Genomic DNA, 26,696 nt, shown 5'->3' on the forward strand with positions numbered 1-26,696 from the left:
TTTTTTTTTAATTTGTGCATATTGTTGTGCATATTTTACTCATGTAAAGCACTTTGCGGGCTGTGCGAGAAAGGTAATATATAAATGTAATTATAATCTGAGATATGGGTCTGTATCTACCTGTGTATGAACATGTTATGCCAGATTTATAGTTAGCTGTGTTGGGGTGTCCCGCACCGAAAGTAGCATATGTACGCATTGCAATGCATCCAGTGTTGCCAGATTCTGTGAGAGAAACAAGCAACCAGGTCTAGGAAAAACAGCCCAAAAGAAGCGACTATGGGCCACATGAGTACTTTAACATGTACATCAGCTATTTGAAAATAGCAGATCTACAAGCTCACGGCTATTTTCAAATAAAATCTTGCGGGGAAATTATAATAAGCAGATCTGGCAACCCTGAATGCATCATGCTGTGACGCCACTCAGGCTTTAGACTCACCTGCTCCATGACCTCTGGCGCCATCCAGCACGGTGTTCCTACAAAAGTCTTTCTCACTTTGTTTCTGGTCATGTCTCCTCCCGTGGCTAGAAAAGCACTTACTCCAAAATCTTAGGAATTAAAAAAAGACTATTTTTATTGTATGTGTTGTTGTATGGTCACTTTTGAATAAATGTGCAATAGCATTTAGATTCATTACAGATTCCAAAAACAATGCATAAATAGTGTATTTGTTATATGTGCAGTTGACTCTATGACCTCTGCTGTTTCATAACAATTTAGTAAATAACACAGCATATTGTACAGCAGGCAACTAATAAACTGCCAGAGGGATTACGGCTCTCAAAAAAATGTCCTTCAGGTACTTTTATTAAATTGGCACCGGTCGCAATGTGCCAATTTAATAAGTACGTGAAGGACATTTCTGTGAGAGGAAAATGTCCAGAGGTTACCCCTCTGACTGTAAAATAACTTTTCTAGACCATGTCATGCACCCGGTACAAAATTACTAGAAGAGTACTGTACATAGACTGACATGTATGTAGCTGCATCATGTTACCATTTGCATTTCTGACTGGACAATGGGCATGTCCCTACAAATGGGACTACTCCTAAAGGATCTATGAACTGATTTGCATTTTTGTCCCCTTTTGTATTCAAGTTGAGGGTGTTTCTTGCCCCATGAAAGTACAATACAGCTGTAGCAATATTGCAGGCATTGAAATTCTTGTAAGCTTCCTTCAAAGTTTGGATAAAAATACAAATTAAATAAGAATAGCAATAACAAATAAAGTAGCATTTGTACAGTTCCATAAATCTGTGATTCTGTGTACAGTCTATTTCTACATCACAACCCACCTGCTATCTGAACAGATCCATCTTCACCCAGTAGAATGTTTCCGGCCTTTACATCCCTAAGGTCAACCAACCACAGAAAATACAGTCACACACAGTCAGTATGTAGAGCACCATTGATCAATACATGAGTGTAAATGACTTTCTCAATCCATTGCCATCATGGACAACTGCCCAAGGGATAAAGGCCGATTTACACAGTAAAATGCAGAATGTTAAAGCATCTCCAAAAGTGTAAACGTGGACCCATAAGGGTCCATTTTACATGATCTGTGCTATTGTAAATCAACTCAGCATTTTACTGTGTAGGCCTGGCTCTCTATGACCTTGAAGTCCAGGAATTTAACACAATACAGCAGCTGTAATGGTGGTCAATAAACGCAATCGTACGTACGTTATTGAACACTTTCAAAATGTTACTCAACTCATTAAAACAACATTTTACTGTAAGTTACCTGTGGATTTGTCCATTTCTATGCAGGTAGTCTAGGGCCGCTAAGACTTCTTTTAATATGGTGGCAATAATGGGCTCATCTAACACCCCATTTTTGTGCTCGTCTTTGCTAGTGTGCTTTATTATATCCAGCATAGATCCTAAAAAAGAATGAAAGAAATGCAATGTTTACTCCTGGTGATTCATTAATTGTTCAACATCAATGGTTATGTGCATTGTTATGCAAATCATTTTAATGTATTACAATAGCTTTCTGTTCGTTAAGCAATAGTACACATAAGGTAGTTCTTTAACACTGCAGCTGTTTTTCAAGAGAACAGACATGATCACTAACAGATTAATTTCAGGGTTCTGTTGCAGGGCCCCATCATACTTTTTAAAAAACGGGGTTGTCCTTCAGAAATTACATTTCAAATGTTTAATCGTGTTAGCATCTATTGATTTTAAACAACAATAAATAATTTAAGGCAAGATAAAATGAGATAACGTGAATGTTATCGATCCTCTGGCAAGAAATTGGATAACCTTACAGCGTTAACCTTTGCAAGGACACAGCAGATCATGACAAGAAGTTACTTGAGATAGCTGGCAATCTAGCTGGGCTGAACTATTGAATATTCCTGTCATGAATTGGGGTAACAACAAAATAAATAAAATGTTCAGCTAACATTAAAAATGTACACCTTATTTCATGCCTAGAGTGCCTCTAAGCCTGTTACATTCCTTGATCTTGAACAAAGTGATATGTCAACGATCTACCAGATCACACGACCAAAACTGTAAACCCATTAAGAGCTGAAGCCGATTCTACAAATGTCTTCTTAATCCCAACAGTATTCTGAAAAAAAAACTATGTTTCTATATCAGTGGTTCTCTAATTTTTCATGTCAAGGACCCCCAAAATTATATGTATTTAGCTGCCGACCCCCATCTCAAAATATATTGTTCCAGGGACCCCCAGAGGCAAAGATTCGAGTAAAAAATGTTCGCTTTAAAACAATATATATTAAAAGATTTGCACACATTTTAACGATTTTTCAAAAATAGCAGATCTACAAGCTCATACTGTGCCGCGCTATGAGCTTGTAGATCTGCTATTTTTTAATAGCCAAAGTGTAAAATAATGCTTTATAGCTCAAATCAAAAAGAGACACAGACGCGTTCCAGGTCTTAATGGGTTAAAGGTCATAGCACAAACTCTGCTTTCATAAAAAAAGAGCATGAAAAACAGAGGCATCTAGATTGTAGGATCACCATATTAACTGTACTTCATGCACTCTAACAGTCGGGGCATGGACAGGTATTTACTGCATGTATACTGTATCTTGGCAGCTGAAGCTTACCACCACTTAGAAGCTTCATGACTAACCAGAGTTCATCCTTCACAACGAATGAGGTGAAGTAGTGGACGACATTTGGGTGGCTGCACTGGCTCATCGCTTGAATTTCTTTCTATCATGAGAGATAGAGAGAGGGAGAGACAAAGAGATAATATTAGAAAAAGGTATGTCATATCAATACAGTAGGTTCTTTCTTTTTTTTTGTCACGAGGGCAAAGCAAGCAAAGGGACAGAATCGTGCACACATATTGTACATTGCCAAACAATCTATATTAAAATGAACCCTGGAGGACAATGCGGACGTAAAATATGCAATTTCGTTGCACTCGTCGCACAGAATAGTAAAAATAACAAAGCACATCAAAAGAAAAACAGCTCTACCAGGGGGAGCGTTAGGGAGGGACAGAAACGCTCTGTGGACACAGGCTGAAAAAATAGCCCTTATTTATTGTTGTACTAACCAATAGCTCATCCATGCTGGTCTGGCATTTTTCCAGGTTGATTCTCTTTATGGCTACACGCTCCTGTCTCGGGGTGCATAGGGCGGCCTGAACCACAGCTGTGGCCCCACTGCCTGCAATCACAGTCACAACAGAAGAGAGGCACATTATACACCGACCGGGGGTCTTCAACAAGGGGTCCGGGACCCCTAGGGGGTGCTCAGAGTTACTACAGGGGGGCCGCCAAATCTTTGTGTGATTTGGATTTTTTTTTTTTTACTTTAACCACTTGAACCCTAGCGTGCCTTTTCTGAGGAAAACTTTAGCCAAAAATAGCAGATCTACAAGCTCACAATGCCTCGCAATGAGAGGCGTTGTGAGCTTGTAGATTGGCTATTTTTGGCAAAGACGTATAGGTGTATAGGTGAGCAGACAAAGTAAAAAAAGAAAAGTTTAATCAGAAACACAATTTTATACAATATGTAGTGTGGGTCCCTGCTTCATCTCTCTCTCAGCTAGGGGGTCCTTGGCCTGAATTACGTTGAAGACCCCTGTTACACACACAAGTCCAAGCATTGCAGTCAGCAGTCTACAAGTGGTTTCCGGGGGTATTATATTGTCGTGGCATTCGTTCACTGTTCCAAATCTGTCAGCAGAATTTCATGTATTTCTGTGGCCTTTCTTAATCTTTTTGTCCTTCCTTTTTCCTTTTTTCTTTTTTTAATATTCACCAATGCCTTTCATAAGAATGTCCTACTAGACAAACACAGCAACACAGTGTTATTAAGTACAGCAGTGGTTCTCAAGGCGCGGTCCCCCCAGGGGTCCGTGGGGGGGAGGGGGTGGAGGGTGCGTAGCCAGGGGGTCCCCAGCTAAATGATTGGTAACTCCGAGAGTGTACAAAATGGAACTATTCTATTTATACACTCTCAGAGGTATGATGGTCCATGGTCCTAATGCATAACAAACCGGGGGTTAAAATGTTTTTGAGACAAAGTTTGAGAGTCAACGAAGTACGGTAGTCATTTTTCTTTGCTTGCTTTGTTGTTTGACGGGTTTGGCTTGTTGGGTTATTTCAAGGTGGTTATTTCAAAACCAGGTCACACTCAAGTGGCAGTGAAGTTCTCATTAGGGGCTGTGACACAGTGCGCATAGCTTACCAACTGCTGGTGACAGATAAGGAGAAGTAGAGAACAGAGGAGAATTGACTCCTGTATTGCACAGAGCTGAGGGTACTCACTAATTAGTGACAGTATGTGTTGTTCCTTATCAGCACTGATAAAGCTGTAGCTTTAAGCGCATCCACACATATTGATCGTGGCCAAATATGCGTGTGTGTGTGTGTGTGTGTGTGTGTGTGTGTGTGTGTGTGTGCAACACACACACACACACACACACACATAAAGTATCATGCAATATATTAGCTTATTAGCTAATTGATAGTAAGCTATGCAAATGTATTATGAGAGACTGTATCACAGCAGAGATCACTGGGCAGTTAAGTGAACTAAATATGTGACCTTTAAAACTACACAGGACTTCCAAATTATAGTCAACCATGCAGATGGGGGGCAAAATGGGTCAAATTACAGTAGCCATAACCAGTAGGCTATATGCTATAATGAAGTAGTGGTCATGTGTTAGCCTAATTGACTATCAAGTTATTAAAATGCCCATAAGCTTAATTAAGTTGTTATTACAGTGACAACATTATCATTGCTGCCATTCTCTCTGGGTGTACTAGTTTCTGCTCTCTGTCAGCATGAATGTTAATCTCTGCGTCCGTGATTTAAAGAATCGCTTAATCTTCAATTTATAGCCTGTCACACGGGAATTTGGCTTGCCAAAAAAAAGAAGAAGATCTACAAGGCAACAACTCATAGTAACGCGACGCATTGTTAGCTTGTACAGATCAGTCCTTCTGGCAAGTGACACACCGTCGTACTACGGAGCATAAATGATACGCTTTACATGAACTGGACACGTGCCAGAAAAAAAAGGAACGTTTAAAACCGTACTTTCAGTGCGTTTTTAAACGTTCCTTTTTTTTTTACAAGGAATGTGACATTTCCGCACTGATGGTGGTGCGGTGAGTGACAATTATGTCAACACGTGATACTATGTCGGAGGAAACACAGATATTAGTTTTCAGTGGTGGAAAGTACATTTACTCAAGTACTGTACTTGAGTACAATTTTGAGGCTTTTTTTTTAGTAGGCTATTTCCAGTTTTGAGTACTTTTACTTCAACTCCACTACATCTCGGAGGCAAATGTTGTACTTTCACTTGATTACAATTATATGAAAACTTAAGTTACTTGTTACTTTGCAGATATAAATCATTACATTATAAAACATACATTAACCCCTTTATAGCCCTGTTTTACCGCTAGCCGATCTACTCACGAACTTGAGATCTGCTATTTTCAAACATTTCAGTACTTTTACTTTTGGTACTTAAAAGTATATTTTGAAGCCAAAACTTTTGTACTTTTACTCAAGTAACATTTTGAACGCGGGCCTTTTACTTGTAACCAATGTATTTTTTTTATATTGCGGCATTACTTTTACTTAAGTAAAATATCTGAGTACTTCTTCCACCACTGGTTTTCCCTAGAACAGTAAACGTATAAACGTGCCATCATCATCATCATCAGTATAACCTAACATCCGCATAGCAAAGCATCGCCAGAAACGCTGTTCTGTCCGTTGCATAGGGGGGGGAAAAGCCGGTAGGCCCCGTAGCGTCTGATCATGACGCCGGGCTATTATTAAAATGACAACACAGATCATCATTATTCATCAATAAATCCACCCAGACTTCTCCCTCTCTCTCATTAACCTATGCCGGTAGGCCCCGTAGCGTCTGATAATGACGCCGGGGCTACTATAATGGCAACAGATCATCATTATTCATCATTAAATCCACCCAGACTTTCTCTCTCACTACTTACTAACCTATGACTTCCTGCAGCTCGTACGAATCTCTGGTAATTGGCCAGATCGCCGTGGTGGTGGTGGTGGCGATCGTCGGCACTGGTTGTTGCGGATTGTGGTGTTGCTGGAGAAGATGGTGGTGGTGGTGTTGGTGGTGTTGGACACCAGGACCAGGAGGACCAGGAGCCGGAGGTTCGCCTTGCTGCTGCTCCGCCATGATGATGATGATGAAGATGATGGTGGTGGTGATGATGATGCTGAGCTGGTTTAGAGACCTCGATCACAGCCTGTAAAAAATGTGCTTTTCTTCTTCTCTCCGCCTGACGTGACGCTGCTGCCTGCCGATGTCAGCTGCTGCCTGCCTGCAGTGTTGCCACGTCCGCTTATTGTAAGCAGTGGTGTAAAGTCACTGAGTGCATTTACTCAATATTTCCAATTTTCTATACTTTTATTACTTCTACACTCCACTACATCTCAGAGGTAAATATTGTACCTTTACCCCACTACACTTATTTGAAAACTAGTTACTAGTTAGTTACTTTGTAGATGATATTATAATTGCAAAACATACATTAACCACTTCAGCCCCAACCTTTCGGCCGGCCATTTGAAAATAGCCGATCTACAAGCTCACAATGCATCGCAATGCAATGCGTTGTGAGCTTGTAGATCTGCTATTTTCAAAATATTTTTATACATGTTAATACATTTGAAAACTTGTGAAATGGGACATTCTGCATAATGAGTAGGCCTACTTTCTACTTTTGGTACTTTTAAGTATTGTTTTTACAAAAAAAAATTACCAATACCTTTGTACTTTTTCTCAGGTACATTTTTAATTCCCGGCTTTTACTTGTAACAGAGTATTTCTACATTGCAGTATTGATACCTTTACTTAAGTACAAAATGTGAGTACTTTTCCCACCACTGCTTATTTCTCTCACAAAATCTGGCAACACTGCCTGCCTGCTGCTTAGTGCTGCAGAAGAGAAGAGCGTTCAACCAACATACCGCCTGTATCGAAACACCCGGAAAATAACGGACCGCACGAGACTGCAACTAGTGGTGGAAGAAGTACTCACATTTTTCACTCAAGTAAAAGTATCAATACTGCAATGTAGGAATACTCTATTACAAGTAAAAGTCCGGAATTCAAAATTTACTTTAGTAAAAGTACAAAAGTATTGGTTTCAAAATATACTTAAAGTAGCCTACAAAAATAAAAGTAGGCCTACCCATTATGCAGAATGTCCCATTTCACAAGTTTTAAAATTGTAAAAATGTGTAAAAAAAATATTTTGAAAATAGCAGATCTACAAGCTCACAATGCATTGCATCACGACATGTGAGCTTGTAGATCGACTATTTTCAAATGACCAAAATGCTGGCTGAAGTGGGTAATCTATGTTTTGTAATAGGCTAATAATCAAAATCTACAAAGTAACTAGTAACTAAAGTCTTCAAATAATTTTTGTGGAGTAAAAGTACAATAGTTGCCTCTGAGATGTAGTGGAGTAGAAGTATTGAAAATTGGAAATACTCAAGTAAAGTAAAAATGCCTCAAAATTGTACTTAAGTACAGTACTTGAGTAATGTACTTATCACTTTACACCATGGTGTAGTTAATATAGGAGTTCGACTTTTAGATTGAAATCTAAAAGGCCAACAACATGACTATATAAATCACTTCCTGTTAGGCTTTTAAAAAAAGAGTTCATGTTTTATAACCTTCAATTAGGCAGTAGCCTAGTTAATTAGACCTTCTTCTGGACTGGAATAATCCATTTACAATCTGCCCTTAATGTGATTCTCAGCTTTGTTTTATGTTGCAGTGAATATAAGGGGGGGAAAAACTCTTAACCTTATATCAATTTGTATTATCTTTTCTATGTGCCTGAATGAATCTTCTTTAACCACTCAAAATTGACAAAAGGCTGGCAACCAGTTCACTCCTTGCAATATACAGTAGGTATATAGGCTTTTTCTTATGTCACACTATTTTTTTTCTCCAATGAAAATCACGGTATTTCTTTACTTAGGTAGCCTAGTATGTCATTTTTTTTAAATGTCTGAGTGAATTTATAGTGAGGTTTAAACTAATAAAATATGTATATCATAGGCATTTTTTTGTTTTGTTTTGTTGCGACAGTAAAAAGGCTACTGTAGGTCAGTGGTTCTCATACTTTTCAGGCCTTGACCCCCCCAAATAATCATAATTTGAACTGGGGACCCCCCCCCCCCCATTTTGTTTGACTTAAATATTGATATATAATATATATAGAGCACCGAAGTCCTGACGTCACTCGTTCATCCCCAGGTTTGCGGAAGTAATTTCTCTATGGAGAATAACATTGGGTCATCTTAGAATCGTCTCATATAAGAATTGTGGTCCAAAAATAAACACCGCGTGTCGGCGTTATTGTCAGGGAGGAGGTTCTGTATCGTTTATGATAGTCAGTCACTTATATTTGATACAGTCTGTTTCTGGCGAAAATGTAACTAATTCGGCGGAAGTAACATTAGCGTTTTCTCACCGTCAGTTGATGCTTCACATCCATAAGAGTCAACCCGCCGGGGTCATGTGTTTATTTTTGGAACACAGTTCTTATTTGACGCGATATTCAATACGTCTATGGGATTCAGAACGGGGGTGGAAAACTGCAAACCAGGTAGACAAACAAAGGATGTGTAAATGACGTCAGACTTCGGCGGTCTATATATATCATATATAATATGCAAGCTTGTAGATCTGTTTTCTTTTTTTAATTGCCTCTTTCTTATTATTTGACAATTTGGCCAATGTTTTATAATAGGATATAGTTTGTTGATTACTTTTGATGGTCTTTTTTCTTAGGTATTAAAAAGGTCTTAAAAGTCCTGAAATTGTCACTTCACTATCCCCCCCTGTCTTGGTCTTTGGAAGCTTCAAAATGAAGACACCGCTGCTATTTACTGAAATGCTGCCATCTACTGGCATACAATGGACACTGCAGATGAGTACCATAATATATTATAGGCTAAAAACTAAATGGTTTCCAAATATGAACTCTGACTGTGGCCAAACATGTCAAACCATGCATTGTACATTTTTGGTGTGACACACAGTGGCCGATGGATTTGGCTTTCCTTGCCTGACAGAGATACTGAATTAACAGAATTTATATACAGTTGCAAGGTAAATTTCATAATTTTTTATTGTATGTTTTTGTATGCTTGTATGTTTCTTTTTATATTTGTGCTGAATATTGTATTTGCACATTGTGTCTCATACTCATCCATAACTTAGTTAGTTAGTTAACTAACTAAGTTCCGTATTGTCACCCTTCTTGTTCACCCTTTATTCATACAACTTCCGCTTCAAGTCTAAAATGTGGCATTTCCACACCGACCACACTGTTGTTATCAGCTGTGCTACGAATGACAACATGTATGAACACATGCCATGGTGGACAGTGCTGGCCCTGAGGAATTTGGCACTTAGGATGCCAGGTCAACAATGACCTGGCATCTGTCTAAATAAAATGCTATCTAATTTACATTTTAACGTTTGCATAAGACTGCATGGTCGTCAAGGCTAGAACATTCAAAACAAAACTATTATATATTAATGAATTTGTATTGGGCGTTATCTGAGTAGATAGAAAGGTGTTTTATTATCTCCTGGCATGGAGAGAAAGAGAGAGAGAGAGAGAGAAAATACCTCTGAAAGTCGTGGCCGTGCACGTATGTTCTTGTCATGTTCTACTTGTACCATGAAACTAATAAACCGGTTTCTGCACATACCTATAGGGATGAATGCAGCACTTAAATTATCTGGAATGCAACCTTCTACCAATACAGTTACATAATACATACATAACAGTCGAGTTATTTGCATATTGAAACGGATTTGAAATGTTTGACAGTCCAATGTTGGCAGCCCTGCGTCATGACGACAACACACCCTCGTCAAGAGAGAGTCTTTCTTTATAAAGACCTATAAGCGATTCCCGAGCTTACATCTACAGAGTCTGCAGCTGCATCCTATTAGAGAAGCTTTCCCCTACATCCATAACTCAGGTCCCGTTTAACTGAACATTTCAACAACGTGCGCTGGAGAGGAAAACACCGGCATGCGCACATCATCATCGCCGGCGCCGTGCTCCTCTCGCTCGTGGGAATCCTCACCTATCATCCTGGAGGGCACAATGCCTGCCGGGCCGTTCCCCTACATCATTAACCAGGCCAACAGATGCCCAGAGGGCGAGGCGCCGCCGTTCCTGGTGCTGCTCATAACCGTGGAGGCCCATCAGGTGGAGCGCCGCGACGCCATACGGCGCACGTGGGGCCACGAGGGGAGCCCGGGGGCTCCGGGGGGTCCGCGGGTCGTGCGGCTACTTCTGCTGGGGGCGAAGAAGGAGGAGGAGGAGGAGGAGGAGGAGGAAGGCGAGCCGCGGGGACGACGCCTGCAGAGGAGGACCTTGGAGTCTGAGAGTCTGAGGCACGGCGATATCCTCCAGCAGGACTTTATGGATACCTATCGCAACCTGACCCTGAAGACCCTGATGGGCCTGAACTGGGTGGCCAGGCATTGCCCGCGGGCCAGCTACGTCATGAAGACCGACGGCGACGTTTTCGTCAACACCGAGTACCTCGTCCGCGAGCTGCTCAGACCCGAAGTGAAGCCCAGGAAGAAGCTCTTCACGGGTTACGTCTGGCGGGGAGAGAGGCCGTACCGGGACAAAGACAGCAAGCAGTACGTATCCAAAGAGGAGTACCCGAGCGAGACGTACCCCGAATACTGCTCCGGGACGGGTTACGTGTTCTCCGGAGACTTGGCGACGGAGATCTACGAAGCCTCTCTGAGTGTCCCTCGCTTCAGCATGGAGGACGTGTACGTGGGGACGTGCCTGGACAGGCTGGGGATCCGGATCACGCCGCCGAGAGAGAGAGAGGACCTCTGAAAGTCTTATCAAAGAAATGTAACTTAACGTGCTGTACGGCACGTCGTTGCCATTCACGTGGCCGTTGCATGTGCATTTTGCACGCATGTTTGCGTCATGTAGTCTACTTTGCTGTACCATGAAATTATAAACCGGTTTCTGCACATACCTAGGGATGTATGCAGCACTCCTTAAATTATCTGGAATGCATCCTTCTAACAATACAGGTCGAGTTATTTGCATATTGAAACGGATTTGAAATGTCAAACATGTCAAGCCTCTGACGTTTTTACATATAGTTTATCATGCAACGCGTGTGTGTTCCGCCCGCAGATTCATCTTATGGAGGCCATCAACCCTGCCCGCACACACGCGTTAAAGTCTATTTAAGTTCATGTAAATATATATTAACGGTAGGGTAAGTGATTTACTTTTGTTAAAATAAGTGTTAAATAGCTCTATGTTCTGATAGTACTCATTGCTATAGAGTGTTAGTTCAGTAAAAGGAGTCTCTATGTCTCTCCAGCCCTTTGTTAAAGTGCTTTCAGTTCTCCTGATTGGCTTAAATGTTGTCACCTACCTGAAAATGTATTTATTAAATATCTGTTTATTAAAGAGCTGGAGAGACCCGTGACCGAACAAACGCTCTGTCTGTAGCAATGATTACAATCAGAATATAGTACTTTAACCTTTTTAACCCAAAAAAAAAGTACCAAAAAATATCACTTACCCTACCTAAGTTCTAAATAAAAACGGGTTTCACTCCCACTTTATGTTGCATCTCTTTTTCCCCTAGACAGGGACGTAACAATATGATATCCATTCCAAGTTTTATTAGCCTTTGGTCGTGAGGTTAAACTGTAAACAAACTTCTTATTCTCTTCATTACACTTGAGAGTCGGCTATTTACTTTATAAACGTTTAATCGCGTGAGGGACTCGCTTGCGCTGATCTGCAATTTGTCATGCGGTGCGTCGCGCCGCTTTGTCAGCTTGTAGATCTGTCCCTTTTGAAGAGTGGTGATGTATTCCGTCAGTTTTCGGTTGCCTTTTATGGTCTTAAATGGGACATGGAGCAATGCAAATGATCCTCCACGTGAACGCGCTTCTGACTGTCAGACAAAAATGAGGAAGACCGGCGATACACACATATCAGAGATTTACACACCGGTTGGCACGCACGTCCGTTTGTGCTGATCGAAAATACGCACCCCTTTAGTCACTTTATTTAGGCACTATTTACGAACAACTTAGTGAATCAGGCCCAAATATGTATATTTTTCTATTATTAAAGAAAAATAAAAATAAAATAATCTTAGCTTGGTGGGCGCCCCCCCAGCCTTATGGCGCCCTAGGGCCTAGGGCGCCATAAGGCTGGGGGGGCGCCCACCAAGCCAAGAGGCAGAGTAGGCAATTGCCTAGGGCCTAGGCAATTGCCTACTCTGCCTCTTGGCTGGGCCGGCTCTCATCCACTTTCGTCTCAACACAAGCAAGACAAGGGAACGGATCAAAAAGAGACCTCCAGCACCATCCATAGGGAGTCAGTGGAGTACATGGACACTAATTGCTATATCATTTATTGGTGCAATGCAATTTTATTGGACTATTTCTTTTTATTTTGTGTTGCAGGACCACATTGGAAATAAGTGTTTTATTACACTTTTATGTGTATATCCTGGGTTTAAGTTATATTGTGTTTACTTGTATCAAATACCAAGTACCAAAATCATATCAAATCAAATACAAGTTCCATCCTGGGCGTACGTACACCTGAACAATAAGCTGAACTGGACCAATAACGCTGAGGCCCTCTATCGGAAGGGCCAGAGCAAACTGTTCTTCCTGAGGAGGCTCAGGTCCTGGCATGTGCAACAGCAGTGGTTTTCAACCTTTTTTGCGTCAAGGACCCCCAAATTGACACATATTAGCCCACGGACCCCAATTTGAAAAGATATGCCAGGGACCATTTTGATTTCTTCCCAATCTACACTGTATCATCAGCATTAGTGTTCATTTAACTCTGAGAGTGTACAAATGGAACCAAATGGACCTGTATAGGGTCCATTTGGTTCCATTTGTACACTCTCAGAGTTACAGACACATAAGGGTCAATTTGGTTCCTAACTATTAATTTGGCTGGGGACCCCCTGGAACCCCCTAAAGGACCACTGGTGGTCCCCGGACCGCTGGTTGAGAACCACTGTGCAACAGGATACTGCATAATATGTTCTATCAATCTGTTGTGGCCTGTGTCCTCTTCTCTACAGTTGCCTGCCGGGGGGTTACATCAACATAAGGGACAGAAACTGACTGAACAAGTTTGTGAAGAAGGCAGGCTCTGTCGTTGGTGCTAAACAGGATGGTGTGGAGGTGGTGGTGGTGGTGGTGGTGGTGGTGGCGAGTACAAGGAAGAACCTGGTGGCTATCTGAAATGGAGCCAGAGTTTACATTTAAAAAAGTATCCATTAGGTGGCGATATCAGCTCCTTGATTACTCTTCTTGAAAAGATTTGTGAAGGAACCTGAAGGAACTTTACTTCCATAGAAAAGAGAAGCAATATAACACTCATTCAGCCATTATATAGGGCTATGATACATATCTTGTTGTTTTTAATTATTACTTTATTCTGAGTTATTTTGATTTTATATTATTTTGTTTTTATCCACACTCTTAGGAAGCTCACAGTAAAGAACTAACGTAGATTCATTAGTGATGTGAATGTTTGGTAGAAATGCACTCTGGAATTTGACAGAGACAGCTTACCTCTAGTCCAGGATACAGTAACATAACAAGGGAGTGGAATGTATTCATAAAGTATTTTATCAAACAACTAAGAGTTAAATGTCATTAAAACGTCATAGCTAAAAACCTGCTGGCTGCAACTTTTCCTAATGAATGCGAAGACATTTTGAGAAAGGGTGGGATTATCTAGGTGAGCTTAAAATCATCATTGTCATCATGTCACAAGTTTATTTTCATCACAGGAGTTAATGCCCCTTTTGTCAGCTGTAGCTTTGCCATATTTATATTGTCTATTAGTGTATGAATCTGTCAATGGTGCACAGTAACAGTAGACCTCCAGGTGCATTAGCTGAACAGAGAAAGACATAATCACAGAGACCTTTATCTAAGAGAGTTAGTTATCACAACTAGTTATGCAGTTAATGATGTTTATGATGCAAGGACCTGTGCCGTTGGTAGTCACGGTGGACTTTTGACACTAGTCAATTTTGCAATCCCTACACGGCACCTCAGTTGGATCACACAAAGCTCTTGTCAACGATCTGATCATTATTTATGTATTCATAAGGACATATGCACGATTCAAGCAGTGTCGCTATGGTAGGTTCACTTTATAATCAATATTGGAAAACGTAATGTTAAAGACAATGTTCAGTCTCTTTCTCTGTCTCATAAATCTCATTTGATGTGGTTTATGTTCCTGCAGAGTATGATAATGAAAGCAAGTATTAAGAGTATTTCACTTGAATGATTTCATGTTATTCTATCTTCATCTTCATATATTATGATATGAGAGGATTATTTTTCTTCAGTTTTAACAAGATCTCTACAGTATATGGACTATAGGTCAATGTGAGAACACCTCTTAAGTGTGGGATTTGTTTTTAAATGTTTATGTTTTGGTTACAGGAAAAGTGTTTCTGTATCTAGCTCAGTGATTCTCAAACTGGGGTCCAGGGACCGTCAGGGTTCCAAATGGACCATTAAAGGTCTGTAACCCTGAGAGTGTACACATTTCTACACTCTCAGAGTTATGGTCACTGGTCTATAGCTGCATACAGTACATATGTCATTAATGTTAAAATCTCTTAGCTGTGCACATTCTGTAAATGTAAGATGGATGGACATGGATTATAAAGTGTCTCTTAGATCATTTCTATAGATATTTAGTGAGGCATATATAGCATGATCAATCTTTAAACATTCTGTGTGATTTAAACGTTAATTGCGTTAAATGGATGAAGACATTGCATTCCCTGCAAGTACAATTATGTCTAGCATCTGTGTTCTTGTACATGAGGCTTTTATAAGTGTTTGTTTATATACAGAAACTCATCACAAGTTTCCATCCTCAGGTGTCTACCCCTAATGTTGGTTTCTTTGAGGTAATTTCTATTTTTGATAACTTAAAAATATTAATCATATTAATTACACATTTTCTGACATTTAATTCTGTGGGTCACTTATGCCATAATGTTTGATTTATTTTATTACTTTTTTATTATTATTTAAACTTTATGGCAATTTTATTATCTCCATTCAGATTTTCAGATAAGTCACAGGAAAGTGACCTGTAGCCTAAAACATTGCGTGACTTTTGTCTTGCAGGAAATCCTGTCACACCTGGCCTCAACCTGTTTTATAGTCTTGGCCATGGTCATTGTCATTGTCTGGTACATTAGAGATTCCTTCAAGGTTGATGCCTTCAATGAGAAGCATGTGTTCATTACAGGCTGTGACAGTGGCTTTGGAAATCTGCTGGCCAGACAACTGGATGGGAAGGGATTTAATGTGATAGCTGCATGTCTCACAGAAAAGGGTGCTTCAGATTTAGCATCTGCGGCGTCTTCCAGACTCAAGACTCTTCTGTTAAATGTTGCCGACAGTACAAGTATCAGGAAGGCGGTGGAGTTTGTGGAAGCAGAGGTCGGACAGCGAGGTGAGGCGCTGTGGACAACAGGAGCTAGACATGGATTAGATAGCGTACCAGTCAGAGTTAAGCCCAGTCTCTAAGACATATTTTAACAAAGGAAACAAACCCTGTCCTTCAACCCACAATCAGGCACGGGAAATCTCCAATGGGTGCCGAGTCGGCAATATAGTGTACAAATGCAAAACTCTTAAAAGAATTATGCACTCGCAGTACTGTGTATCGATAACACAAGGTTCACAAGACATTTACCATAGAATCTAGTTTTGTCTGATGCAGATCAGTTGAGGACACGCAAACACAGCAGACAGTGTAAGGGGAACTCCAGGCCCATCAGTTGGGTCGATAGTCCACAGGGCATTTGCCGTATATGGTGCTGACTGACAAAGATCAGCTGAGGTCGCATCGTCACAGCTGAGAGTGTCTGCAGGGTCAGCAGTAGGAGCACGCTGTAGCCTGGGACATAGGGCTACACATGGTCTAGATCAGTCATTCTCAAGGAAACACATTTTGATATGCATTACGCCATGGGCCTCTGTTTGATAAAAGATTTATCTCTGGGATCCGAATCTAAGAACCTTTTTACAGTGTGGAGGATTACTCCCTCAACGATCCCTGGGGGTCGCAGACCCCATGTTGAAAACCACTGATCATTAAAAAAACACTCACATAGATACATACACACTCAGATAATTCCCTCTCACAGACAGGGGAGACAGTGATGAAATACAGCAAGGTGCTCATATTAGGTGCAAGAAGACTTTTCAATTTTCCTATCAGCAGCAGGTGGTAAACATGCAGTTTAGGTAGCAAGTCTAACTGCTGTATTGCTCTAGTGCTGAGTGGCCGAGACAGGTTATAAGGAAAGAGGAATGTCCCGTATGGATGGTGCTAACTAACTGTTGGAGTTTTGGGTTAACAGAAGCGCTTTAAAATCTGCTATAGCATGAATTGAAAAGAATGCACTTATTGTAAGTCGCTTTGGATAAAAGCGTCTGCTAAATGACTGTAATGTAATGTAATGTTGAAGGCTCTTCATATATAATGTTAATCATTACCGTAGTCGAGTCAAGGTAAAACAAAGGCATGAACGAGAGCTTGCATCTAGCATCAATGACATTGGTCGTATTTTGGCCATATTACTGAAATGTAAAAGGCAGTTTTGGTAATGCTCTGACTGAGTGCACCGAATTAAATATACCACCAAGTTTCAGACTGAGGTGCTCTGTGAGATCATTTCCGATTGTTTGCTAAATTTTGGATGAGGGAATGGTCAGTAGGACTAATATTATAGGCAGGTACATCTGGGTATGATCAGAATACGAACTTGGGAATTAAAAACTATAACAAATAATTACTGATTATATCCCCAAAACATAATAATATTTCACTAAGTTTCAAAGAGGAATTGAATCATTCTTCATTAATATAGGTGTTTTTTGCTATACAATATGAAGATTAGATAGTATACATTATGTATGGGATACATTTTAGTATCAGTCTATCATGCAATTTAACTACTTCAAACAATAAGAACAATAGGGCAACCCATAAGTGGTTGGGGCGCCTACCACATGGACTGGCAGCGAGTCCCTGGTCCGATTCCTGGCTGGTCTGACGATCTGCCACTCCACTACTCCTTGTCTACATTTCCTGTCTCTCTATGTACGGTGACTGAATAGAGCATGAAAATGCCAAAAAAATTAACATAAGGAAATTATGCATTGTCCAGATATGCCACTTCCACCTGAGATATGGCCTATTATGTAATTTTAAACTTGATCTTGATTATGCCTTTGACCTTTTTAACCTAAAAGTTAATCATGTCTTTGGGTGAGCAAAAATTGATCATTCTCACCAAGTGTCATAAAAATCACACCCAGTGTGAAGTGGGCGGTGTGGTCACAGTGGTCATCACAGTGATGGAAGTTCACTTAAAGAAAAGTAATATTGTGGACCAACCATTGTACACCCCTAACTTAAAAAAAACCATACATGTGTTTTTGGATAAAAAAACCATAAATGTGTTTTTTTAAAGTGCATAGTCCTATTTATAGGGCTATGCACATGTGTCATGTTTCACTAGCCAATCACAGTCCTGAATAGACTGTGATTGGCCAATCACGGTGCAGGGTTAGGGGGGTACACTGGTGGCCAATCACAGCGCAGGGTTGGGGGGGTGCAATCGAATGTCGATTGCACCCATCCACCCATCCATTATTGATGTTGGCCATGACCTTGATAGTGACCTTGTCCTTTGACCTTTTCAAATTAAAAATTGATACTGGCAGTGGCTTTGGATAAGCCTATAATGATCATTCCTACCATCTTTCCAAAAAAGAATCTTGGATACATAAAAGAGAAAACACTTTCTGTTAGCCAGTTGTTTCTTCTTTGTCTTCATCAGGACTGTGGGGATTGGTGAATAATGCCGGGAGGTCCGTACCCATTGGCCCATCAGAGTGGATGCAGTTAGAGGACTTCAAAAAGGTTTTGGATGTTAATCTATTAGGTGTCGTCGACGTGACCCTACAGTTTCTCCCACTGGTGAAGAAGGCCCGAGGCAGGGTGGTAAATGTGGCCAGTATCCTGGGGAGGCTTGCCCTTACTGGTGGAGGCTACTGCCTGTCCAAATATGGGGTGGAGGCCTTCTCTGACAGCCTCAGGTATCACTCAAAGACAATAATACCTGCATTGTTCTAGATTGGGGCCCTATTAGTTATTAGCAGATTAGTAGTAGCTGAAAGATCTCAATGTAATATGATAGCTGTTTGTCATTACACTATCAACCCAGCCAATCATGTGAACAGTACGACTACTCGTGCAAAACTCAAAATCTTCATCAGCAAACTAATAACCCCAGCAGGCAGGGTTATTAATCTCTTGATTGATCAATCAAGGAAGGGATTATATGAAAAACAAGTCATATTAATAACTTTCCCCAGATATTTTCTTGGGGGGGCCCTAGCAGCTGATAAAGCCTGATCGTAAATACAATCATATCTCCACTGTCCACACAGTCAAATTCATTATATGTTTATTTCTGCCAATATCATTCCTGCAGACAGGGTATAATAGCACAGAAATTATATTTTAGCCATTGTAGCATGTTCATTCTGTTCAGGTTGGACATGCAACACTTTGGCATCAGAGTGAGCATCATTGAGCCGGGCTTCTTCAAGACGGCAGTGACCAGAGTGGATCTCATTGAAGCAGACCTGAAGAGACTCTGGAACCGCCTCCCTCAGGAAGTCAAAGACTCCTATGGAGCCAGTTACTTTGATGAATGTGAGTGGATGTCAATTTGCAGTGGTGTAAAGTAACTAAGTACATTTACTCAAGTACTGTGCTTAAGTACAGTTTTGAGGTATTTTTTTGCTTTACTGGAGTATTTCCAATTGTCAATACTTTTACTTCTACTCCACTACATCTCAGAGGCAAATATTGTACTTTTACTCCACTACAATTATTTGAAAACTTAAGTTACTATTTACTTTGCAGATATAAATTATCATATTATAAAACATACATTAACCACTTCAGCCCTATTATGTACATAGGCTATTTGAAAATAGCCGATCTACAAGCTCACAACGCGTCGCATTGCGACGCGTTGTGAGCTTGCAGATCTGCTATTTTCAAACATTTGAGTACTTTTACTTTTGGTACTTTAAGTACATTTTGATCATACTTTTGTAATTTTACCCAAGTACATTTTGAATTCCGGACTTTTACTTGTAACAGAGTACTTCTACAATGCAGTTTTGATACTTTTACTTAAGTAAGCCATGTGAGTACTTTTTCCACCACTGGGAATTTGCAATAAACTGATTAGCATCTTCATTCATTGATACCCTGGAAATAAAATAAAAATGTATCAGGTAAAAAAAAACATAACTATTGCACTTTACAATCTCTGAATGTCTGTCCCTTGTCCCTGTTCTGTTTTATATATACTGTGAATCTCAGATGTGAAAGCTCAGGACTTCTCCATGGGCATCCTGTGCAGTTCAGATATCTCCAAGGTGACCAATTGTATGCAGCATGCCCTGACGGCTCGTCACCCTCGCACGCGCTACGCAGCAGGCTGGGACGCAAAGTTGTTCTGGATCCCTCTCTCTTACCTCCCAACATTTGTTTCGGACTTTGTAGTCAATGTGCTGCTTCCTGTACCAAAATCCAAACAAAAGTCTCTGTGAATCAAATAGGTGTTGCAAATGCATAAGCTGAATGACACTGTTGTACTGTATCAGCACTGTTGTACTGTATATGACGATGAATGTGTACTATGTGAGTTGTTGTTGGGTATAAGTACATTTGCATAATACTGAATTATTATCCTAACTCTTAGGAGCAGTGGATGACATTAATACAGTAATGGAACCAATAGAACCAATAATAATAAAAAAAATCAAGATTGTATTACAAAACAAGAAATGTATTCATTCTCAGGTCTCGGCAGCATCCATTTCTTTAGTAGAAAAAAAAACATTTTGTTTCCAATGATCATTGATTGTTTAGATTTCTCCTGTGTTTGTTTCTCATAATACAAAACAATCATAATGCAAACAGAATTTGTAGCCCATCTTTTGAAAATGACAATGTTTCACATGCTGGTACACATTTGCAACCTCATGTCATATGGATATTTTTTCTCATGAACATAACTACAGAAATTCAGCTCCATGGAAAAAAAACACATGAGCAGCATGTACAACTATTGTTCAAAAAATGTGTTTGTTACTAAAAGTTATTTGTGAAAAAGAACTTATGCACGCCCAGATCAGTTTAAAAGCAGGTACGTAGGCGACAAACAGTAGATGAGATCAATAAATGGTATACCCACACACTGCCACTTGCATTTTCAAGAGAAGTTATGTTAATGTAGAGGCAACGTTACAGTCGTTTAGACCTTCCTCTGGCATCAGACTTAAATTATGATTATAGTGATTCAAATATCCACAAAGTCAGAGAACATAAAGTAGAAATGAGTATGTGCAATGTACTGTATGTGTGCTAAGCATCATACACCTACCAATGATATTATTCATTTTCAACCAAAAAACTGATTTGCTCAGCAGCCATATATTGGAAAGAAACTGGGCCAAACAACAAGGGTATGAGCTACCCAAAACCAACATTGTGAGATGAATTGCACTTTTGAATAGTACTGTACTTATATGGCACTTAGAATGCATTAGCGCCTTTTCTTTAACCAATGTTGTTTTTCCTTATTTTACTGCTGCTTTCTCTTTTCAAATGTTTTTAATGCCCTCGCCTCCTTTTAATGTGTCTGTTTTATGAGTTGCACGCCATGAGTTGTGGAGAACGGTATTTTGCTCCCATGTATGGGAAGTGACGATAAAACTGCTCGTTTAGCGGGAACATGCTGTCTTTGCAAGAGGACAGTCAGCTTGAACTACCTTCCAGTTCCTCCGCTTCAACCACTCTTCAACCAGTCTTCCCCCTGTGTGCCCTGTCTCTGTCCATGGAAGGCCGACTGCAAATGGTCCTCAATACCAGATACCACCATCACCTCCTGGTCTGTTTTGAGAAGCATGCACAGACAGACAGGTGACTCAACCTAAAAAAAAAAACTTTCATTGCATTGTTTTTGTATCTATCTCTTATAGGGCATATGGAAGACTGTGTGTGCGTACAACACCTAAATAAAACATGTTTAAATGAATGAGAAGATTTAACATTTGAGTCCTCAAGGAGAAACATTTGTGACTATTGTGTATTTTTTCTTGAAATAATTGGACTCTAAGGAGGCACGGTGGCGCAGTTGGTAGCGCTGTCGCCTCACAGCTAGAAGGTCCTGGGTTCGATTCCCGCCGGGGACGCTGTGGGCGCTGGGGGCGTGTCTTCTCCTCCGCGTCATCAGCGCCCATACCCTAGGTGGGGTTGGCGAAAGGGCCTACTCTGTGTGGAGTTTGCATGTTCTCCCCGTGTCTCCTAGGGTAGTTAATACCCTCACAAAAACATGTAGTAATCCTGGTCGCTATACCGCCTCCCCCATGACAGCCGGGGCGCCTGATGGAGGGGAAGGGAACTGGTTGGAATAACGTGTTCCTTCCACGCGCTATGTCCAACCAGGGAAACTCCCCCCTGTCAGGTGACAAGAAGGTCAGTTGGCTCTCATGCCTGAAGGAAGCATGAGCTCGGCCCTGGCCTCCCTACTGTGGGGGACTGGTGTAGTGCTGGTGTAGGGCTGGTGTAGCGCCCAGGATCACTTAGGAAATTGGCACCGGGTGAAAAAAATGGGTTACAAAAATCGTGGGATAAAAAATTTAAAGAAAAAAAAAGAAATAATTGGACTCTCTCCTCCTCCATTTCTTCCTCTCTTCTTCCTCCGTGTCTTTAATCTTCTTGCAAGAACAGCATTTCATTCCGTTTGCCCTTCGTCTTCCTCACATTCATTATTTCTCTGCTTGATGGCCTGGTTCATTCCCTCCAAGGCCTTCTGGAGGGTGTTCTCTTGTCTTTTATTCCCTCTCTTTTCTGCATGTAAAACTAAGTGATGTTGCCGCCCCAACACATTAGGCTACATTTTTTCCTATGGAAAATAAAACAAGCAACTGCATAAAAAAATGGCTAAAACAATCAGTAGAAATTACACCACTTGTGATGTCTCCAGCAAAAAAAGTGCCAGAAAAAGGACCAGATTCAGTATTGAGTAAATATTAAATTGCCACTGTGTTTCAAACATGACAGTCTTTCAAGGTTGGACTGCCAAAAACACTACAAGCAGAGATGTGGATATGTCAGAAATGCCATTTGAAAAACCCTGTCCCACAGCGAAGGTCAAACCATGAAGAAAAAGTGGTCTAAAAATGTATCCTTCCACGATCACTTGAAAAGATATAGTCGTCATACAGAAAGAAAAGCGCAGTCATTAACTCATATACTGTCTGTCAACACATTCTGGCAAATACTTGCTGTACGTGGCATGTTTGTGCGCGTTCACAGGGGTCTGTAGCCCAAGCCTGGGCATGTGCCTGCTGGATGCTGGGCGGGCCTGCACTCGCAGCGGTGGCTGCTACAGGGGTATCGGCCTATTTGACGCTTCCCTTTGCGGGAACATATCATTCACACCACCTTCAAGACATGTTGTGTAGTTCAACTTATTTTCTTGATACAGTATATGCCCTGTTTTTGTTTTTTCCTTTCTTGTACTTTTTTTTCTTTTCCTTTTTTTAAATTTGTCTATTTTGTTCTTAATTTAGCTTTAAAAAGGGGGGGGGGGAGAGTAGGAGAGTTCAATAACGAGTCGGCTATCAGCTTGGCTTCCACTCGTTTCAGATGACCTTCACAATAGGTTGTCCAATGGCTAGGGGAGGTTTGCTCCCTCAGCACCACCGCCAGCTCAGCCATCACATCCTTGAGGTTGCTCCATCAGCTGCTCATCATCGGCTGCTCATCAGCCCCCTCTCATCTACAGTAGGTGATCGACAGGTTGGAGGCTTGTCAGTTCTCTGCCTCTGTATAGTCAGCCAGGTGAGAATAAATGGAGGTTGGATGGTGGAAGGACTGTACTGCTGACTGAGATGTGCAGACCATGGTGGGGGCAGTGATCATCCTGACCATGCAGGAAGTTGCTCCTCTTCTGCTCCTCTCCGAGCCTCCTGTCGGGGACTGTACTTGCTAATTAACAAAACTGACCTCATTCATTTAGGTTAGCTGGGGGTGGGTCTGTCTTTGGGTTCTAGCTCCCAACTCCATACTATCCTGAGGAGGTAAATGACGCAGATCAAGCTTGAAGGATCACATATTAGTGAGACTCTAAGGTTATGGAATGTAAACTATTGTCTGCTTTGGCTCAGGAGTAAAGCCTGGTAAGAACAAGAGGCGAGATCCACTTTGACACCCACCCACGGTCCACCCCAAAAAAAAAAAAACGCTAAAGCGCCAAATCTGGGCCAGCTGGGGCCCACTTCATGAATGAGCGAAGACGGTTTCGATCGATGACCTCGACTCACAGGCTTGCGAATGGAGGTTGTTCGTGACGTAGACCCATAAAGGACACTACTGCGCATGCAAATGGGGCCCATGCCCCATGAAAACCCAAACCAAAGAAAAACCCAGAAGGAGGGAGTATGCGCTGAGTAAGGGATGTCCCTTTTGTGCCCATATATGGAGATGTCTGTATCTGTCTGTCTGCCTGTGTCCCTTTTATGTCCATTTATGGAGACGTCTGTATCTATCTGTCTGTCTTTGTCCGTTTTATGCCCATATATGGAGATGCCTGATGTATATGGGCGTTTTTGGATTGGGCGGTTCTGGACCACTGGATCATAGAGGTTCTGGACAACCGGAAATTCAATCAACTTGGCACCGGGCATGGCTCTCCCTCCGGTCATCGGCGAGGTGCGCGCCGAGTTCTCGAGAGCTACAGACGGAGACGGACGTGGAGGTTTCACACATTCATTGTAAGATATACAAGCAAGCATATCAAAGGTTAGGGTTAGGGTTACGGTTCTTTTTCCATCATGGACTCGATTTTCAGGATAACAATGAACATAGCTATAACATCATCTTTGACTGGCCACACCTCCTGGTTGAGATATGTGCTCCGCTGAGTGCATATGTTTTTTATTTTATTTATTTCTTATTAGTGGTGCGAATGTACTTTTGTACATTCTAACCACTGGCATAAACAGAAATCCAGTGTACAGCAGTTAAAGGGTAGGTCCTGTATATTTATATTAATGTCTTTGTTTTGTTTTTCCAAAAACCTAGTCATCTTTGACTTGGAGCTTAACATCAAAGCGTCCCTGGTAGCGGTCTTTGTCACTGTAGTCAATGTCCTCTCCGAACACTTTGCACTCCAGGTGGATGGGCTCGTTCTTGGCGATGTCAAATTGAATGCCCACCAGGGGCTGGAGGTACTGGGGATGCAGCTGTTTTCCGTAATAAGGGTAGTACTGGAGAGGAAAGCCGCCACCAAAGCCAAAGTACTTGATCTCCACGATCTTCCCATTGTCCTTACCTGTCTTGCTAGTGCAGAGGATAGGAATCCGGTTGGGGTCAAAATTGGCTTGGAGATCCTCCGGAAGTGACTCCTTCTTAGGAGCTGCTGGTGTGTACTTGACAACCCTGTTAAGCTTGACGATCAAGCATGGCTTTCCGGCCTTGAAGCCAAATGTGTTGTCGTCATTTTCCCCGGAGCAGCCATCCAGCCAACGCTTGTGGAAGCGGCAAGCTTTCATCGCTTCAATTGTGATGGGGCGCTCTTTGCTTGGTCCTGGTGTCTGCGCACAGTCCTCGTAGTTCATCACAGTCTGACGCTCATCCTCATACACTGCTAAGAGGTCCTTAATGGCATCGGTGTACTTCACATAAGTATCCTTGTTGTTCATGTTGAAGGAGATCTCATGTTTCTCAGAGCGCGGGGTGTGTGTTAAACCGGGGCGTTCGAGTCTGTCTTGATAAGTTGGTTTCTCTTCGCTTAATGAATACAGTAATACCTGAATGGTCCCACCGAAGAACATAGCCAAGAATGCATAGAGTGCTGCGTAGAACAGAAAGACCTGAAGCCAGCTGGTGCCTGTGCGTCCCATGAATGCCTTCCTCTCTGAATCCCACATAAAACCCCGCCATCTATGGCACAAGTCTTTAACTGCCATTATTTCTCTTCTTGTGTGATTTCTTTTTCAACCAGAAGTCTTGCAGAGAAAATCAGAAAGAACTGTTTCGTACCCTGTTATTTATATCCCCAAAGTCTTCCAATGTGGTGTGTCACAGCTGCATGCTGATTGGACATTTGAAGTATTTTGATGACACACCGCTGATCCAACCAATATGCCCATATATGGAGATCGCTGATGTAATCAGCTGGAATCCCAAAGGATTGGAATCCCAAAGGATTTTTTGACTTGGGTATATTCTGAATAAATGATGATGTTTCAGATGTGTTGGTCTCAAAAGAGAGGGTTAAAACAAAATAAACTTGTAATGTTTAATGTGTCCACTTGAGGGAGACAGAGACGGCAGAATGAAAAACTGTGAACCTTTCAGCTCATCACACTTTGAATCACATTACAAACCAGCTTTATAGCTTCATTAACGCTATAAACACAGACTAATTGTTTTATCACAATATTACCTAGTTGAAGTAAACCAAATATATATAAATTATTCTTATTTTTTTTGCCATTTAAGGGGTCATACTCATACATTATTAAACTCCATTGAATTTCCACATTTCCCCATGAAATAGGAAGTGCTTTGTAACTTTACTGGTTAGATCCTGGGCATTTGCTGCACATCACTCCCTTCTCTCTCCACTGTACCATCAAAAAAGGCAGAAAGTCCATTACAAAAGTCCAAATCTTCCCCATGACCCACCTGGATGTCACATTGATGAACAAATCAACAAAGAAAATATCAAACAAGGCAGTACGATTACTGCATTGCCTATTTCTTGCCTCAAACTTATTTGAGTGTACTGTTAAATAGCAACTATTTGTAACATGCGGCAGCCATGTTTGCTGACATTCAACAGTATCTTAGCATAATATCATAGGGCTATGAGCATAAAAGCACAAAGCCCAGTTATGACTGAGAGATGTTTGTCATATTGGTTAAAATGTGTTAGTACTACCTAATGGTGTAAGCTTGCATGCTTTTGTTT

General features: G+C 41.2%; 3 protein-coding genes across 3 annotated transcripts in view; 1 reads left to right on the top strand and 2 right to left on the bottom strand.

Annotated features, from left to right (window-relative positions):
• Positions 1–6,827, bottom strand: part of stk39 (serine threonine kinase 39) — a 34,959-nt gene extending 28,132 nt beyond the window's left edge. The window contains exons 1-6 of the mRNA XM_080413030.1: positions 6,489–6,827; positions 3,553–3,665; positions 3,095–3,203; positions 1,753–1,891; positions 1,301–1,356; positions 443–552 (exon numbers count right to left, since the gene is read on the bottom strand). Of these exons, the coding sequence (XP_080269156.1) occupies positions 443–552; positions 1,301–1,356; positions 1,753–1,891; positions 3,095–3,203; positions 3,553–3,665; positions 6,489–6,684 (723 nt within the window). The 5' untranslated portion in view covers positions 6,685–6,827. The remainder of the gene's footprint in view (positions 1–442; positions 553–1,300; positions 1,357–1,752; positions 1,892–3,094; positions 3,204–3,552; positions 3,666–6,488) is intronic.
• An 8,409-nt stretch (positions 6,828–15,236) lies between these two features.
• On the top strand, positions 15,237–20,360 carry LOC308073848 (retinol dehydrogenase 7-like). Its single transcript, XM_080413033.1, has 5 exons — positions 15,237–15,515; positions 15,739–16,069; positions 18,468–18,726; positions 19,185–19,348; positions 20,030–20,360. Exons 2-5 carry the CDS (start codon positions 15,784–15,786, stop codon positions 20,257–20,259), a joined length of 939 nt encoding a protein of 312 aa, XP_080269159.1. The 5' UTR covers positions 15,237–15,515; positions 15,739–15,783; the 3' UTR covers positions 20,260–20,360.
• A 4,438-nt stretch (positions 20,361–24,798) lies between these two features.
• Positions 24,799–25,623, bottom strand: LOC308073339 (sodium/potassium-transporting ATPase subunit beta-233-like; the record flags this gene model as incomplete). The annotated part of the gene is made up of 1 exon (XM_080412214.1): positions 24,799–25,623. The coding sequence occupies one exon, from the start codon at positions 25,621–25,623 to the stop codon at positions 24,799–24,801; it is 825 nt and encodes a 274-aa protein (XP_080268340.1).
• Positions 25,624–26,696: the final 1,073 nt, after the last annotated feature.

The sequence above is a fragment of the Gymnoscopelus braueri genome (assembly GCF_963280865.1).
Source record: "Gymnoscopelus braueri genome assembly, chromosome: 18".
NCBI classification, from domain to species: Eukaryota; Metazoa; Chordata; class Actinopteri; order Myctophiformes; family Myctophidae; genus Gymnoscopelus; species Gymnoscopelus braueri.

What these genes read in the sequence shown, in the direction of transcription:
- LOC308073848 (XM_080413033.1), top strand. Translation starts at nt 15,784, where the DNA reads ATGGTCATTGTCATTGTCTGGTACATTAGAGATTCCTTCAAGGTTGAT. An exon ending in GCCTTCTCTGACAGCCTCAG is followed by an intron (nt 18,727 to 19,184) that starts GTATCACTCAAA and finishes CATTCTGTTCAG; the next exon opens with GTTGGACATGCAACACTTTG. An exon ending in AGCCAGTTACTTTGATGAAT is followed by an intron (nt 19,349 to 20,029) that starts GTGAGTGGATGT and finishes TGTGAATCTCAG; the next exon opens with ATGTGAAAGCTCAGGACTTC.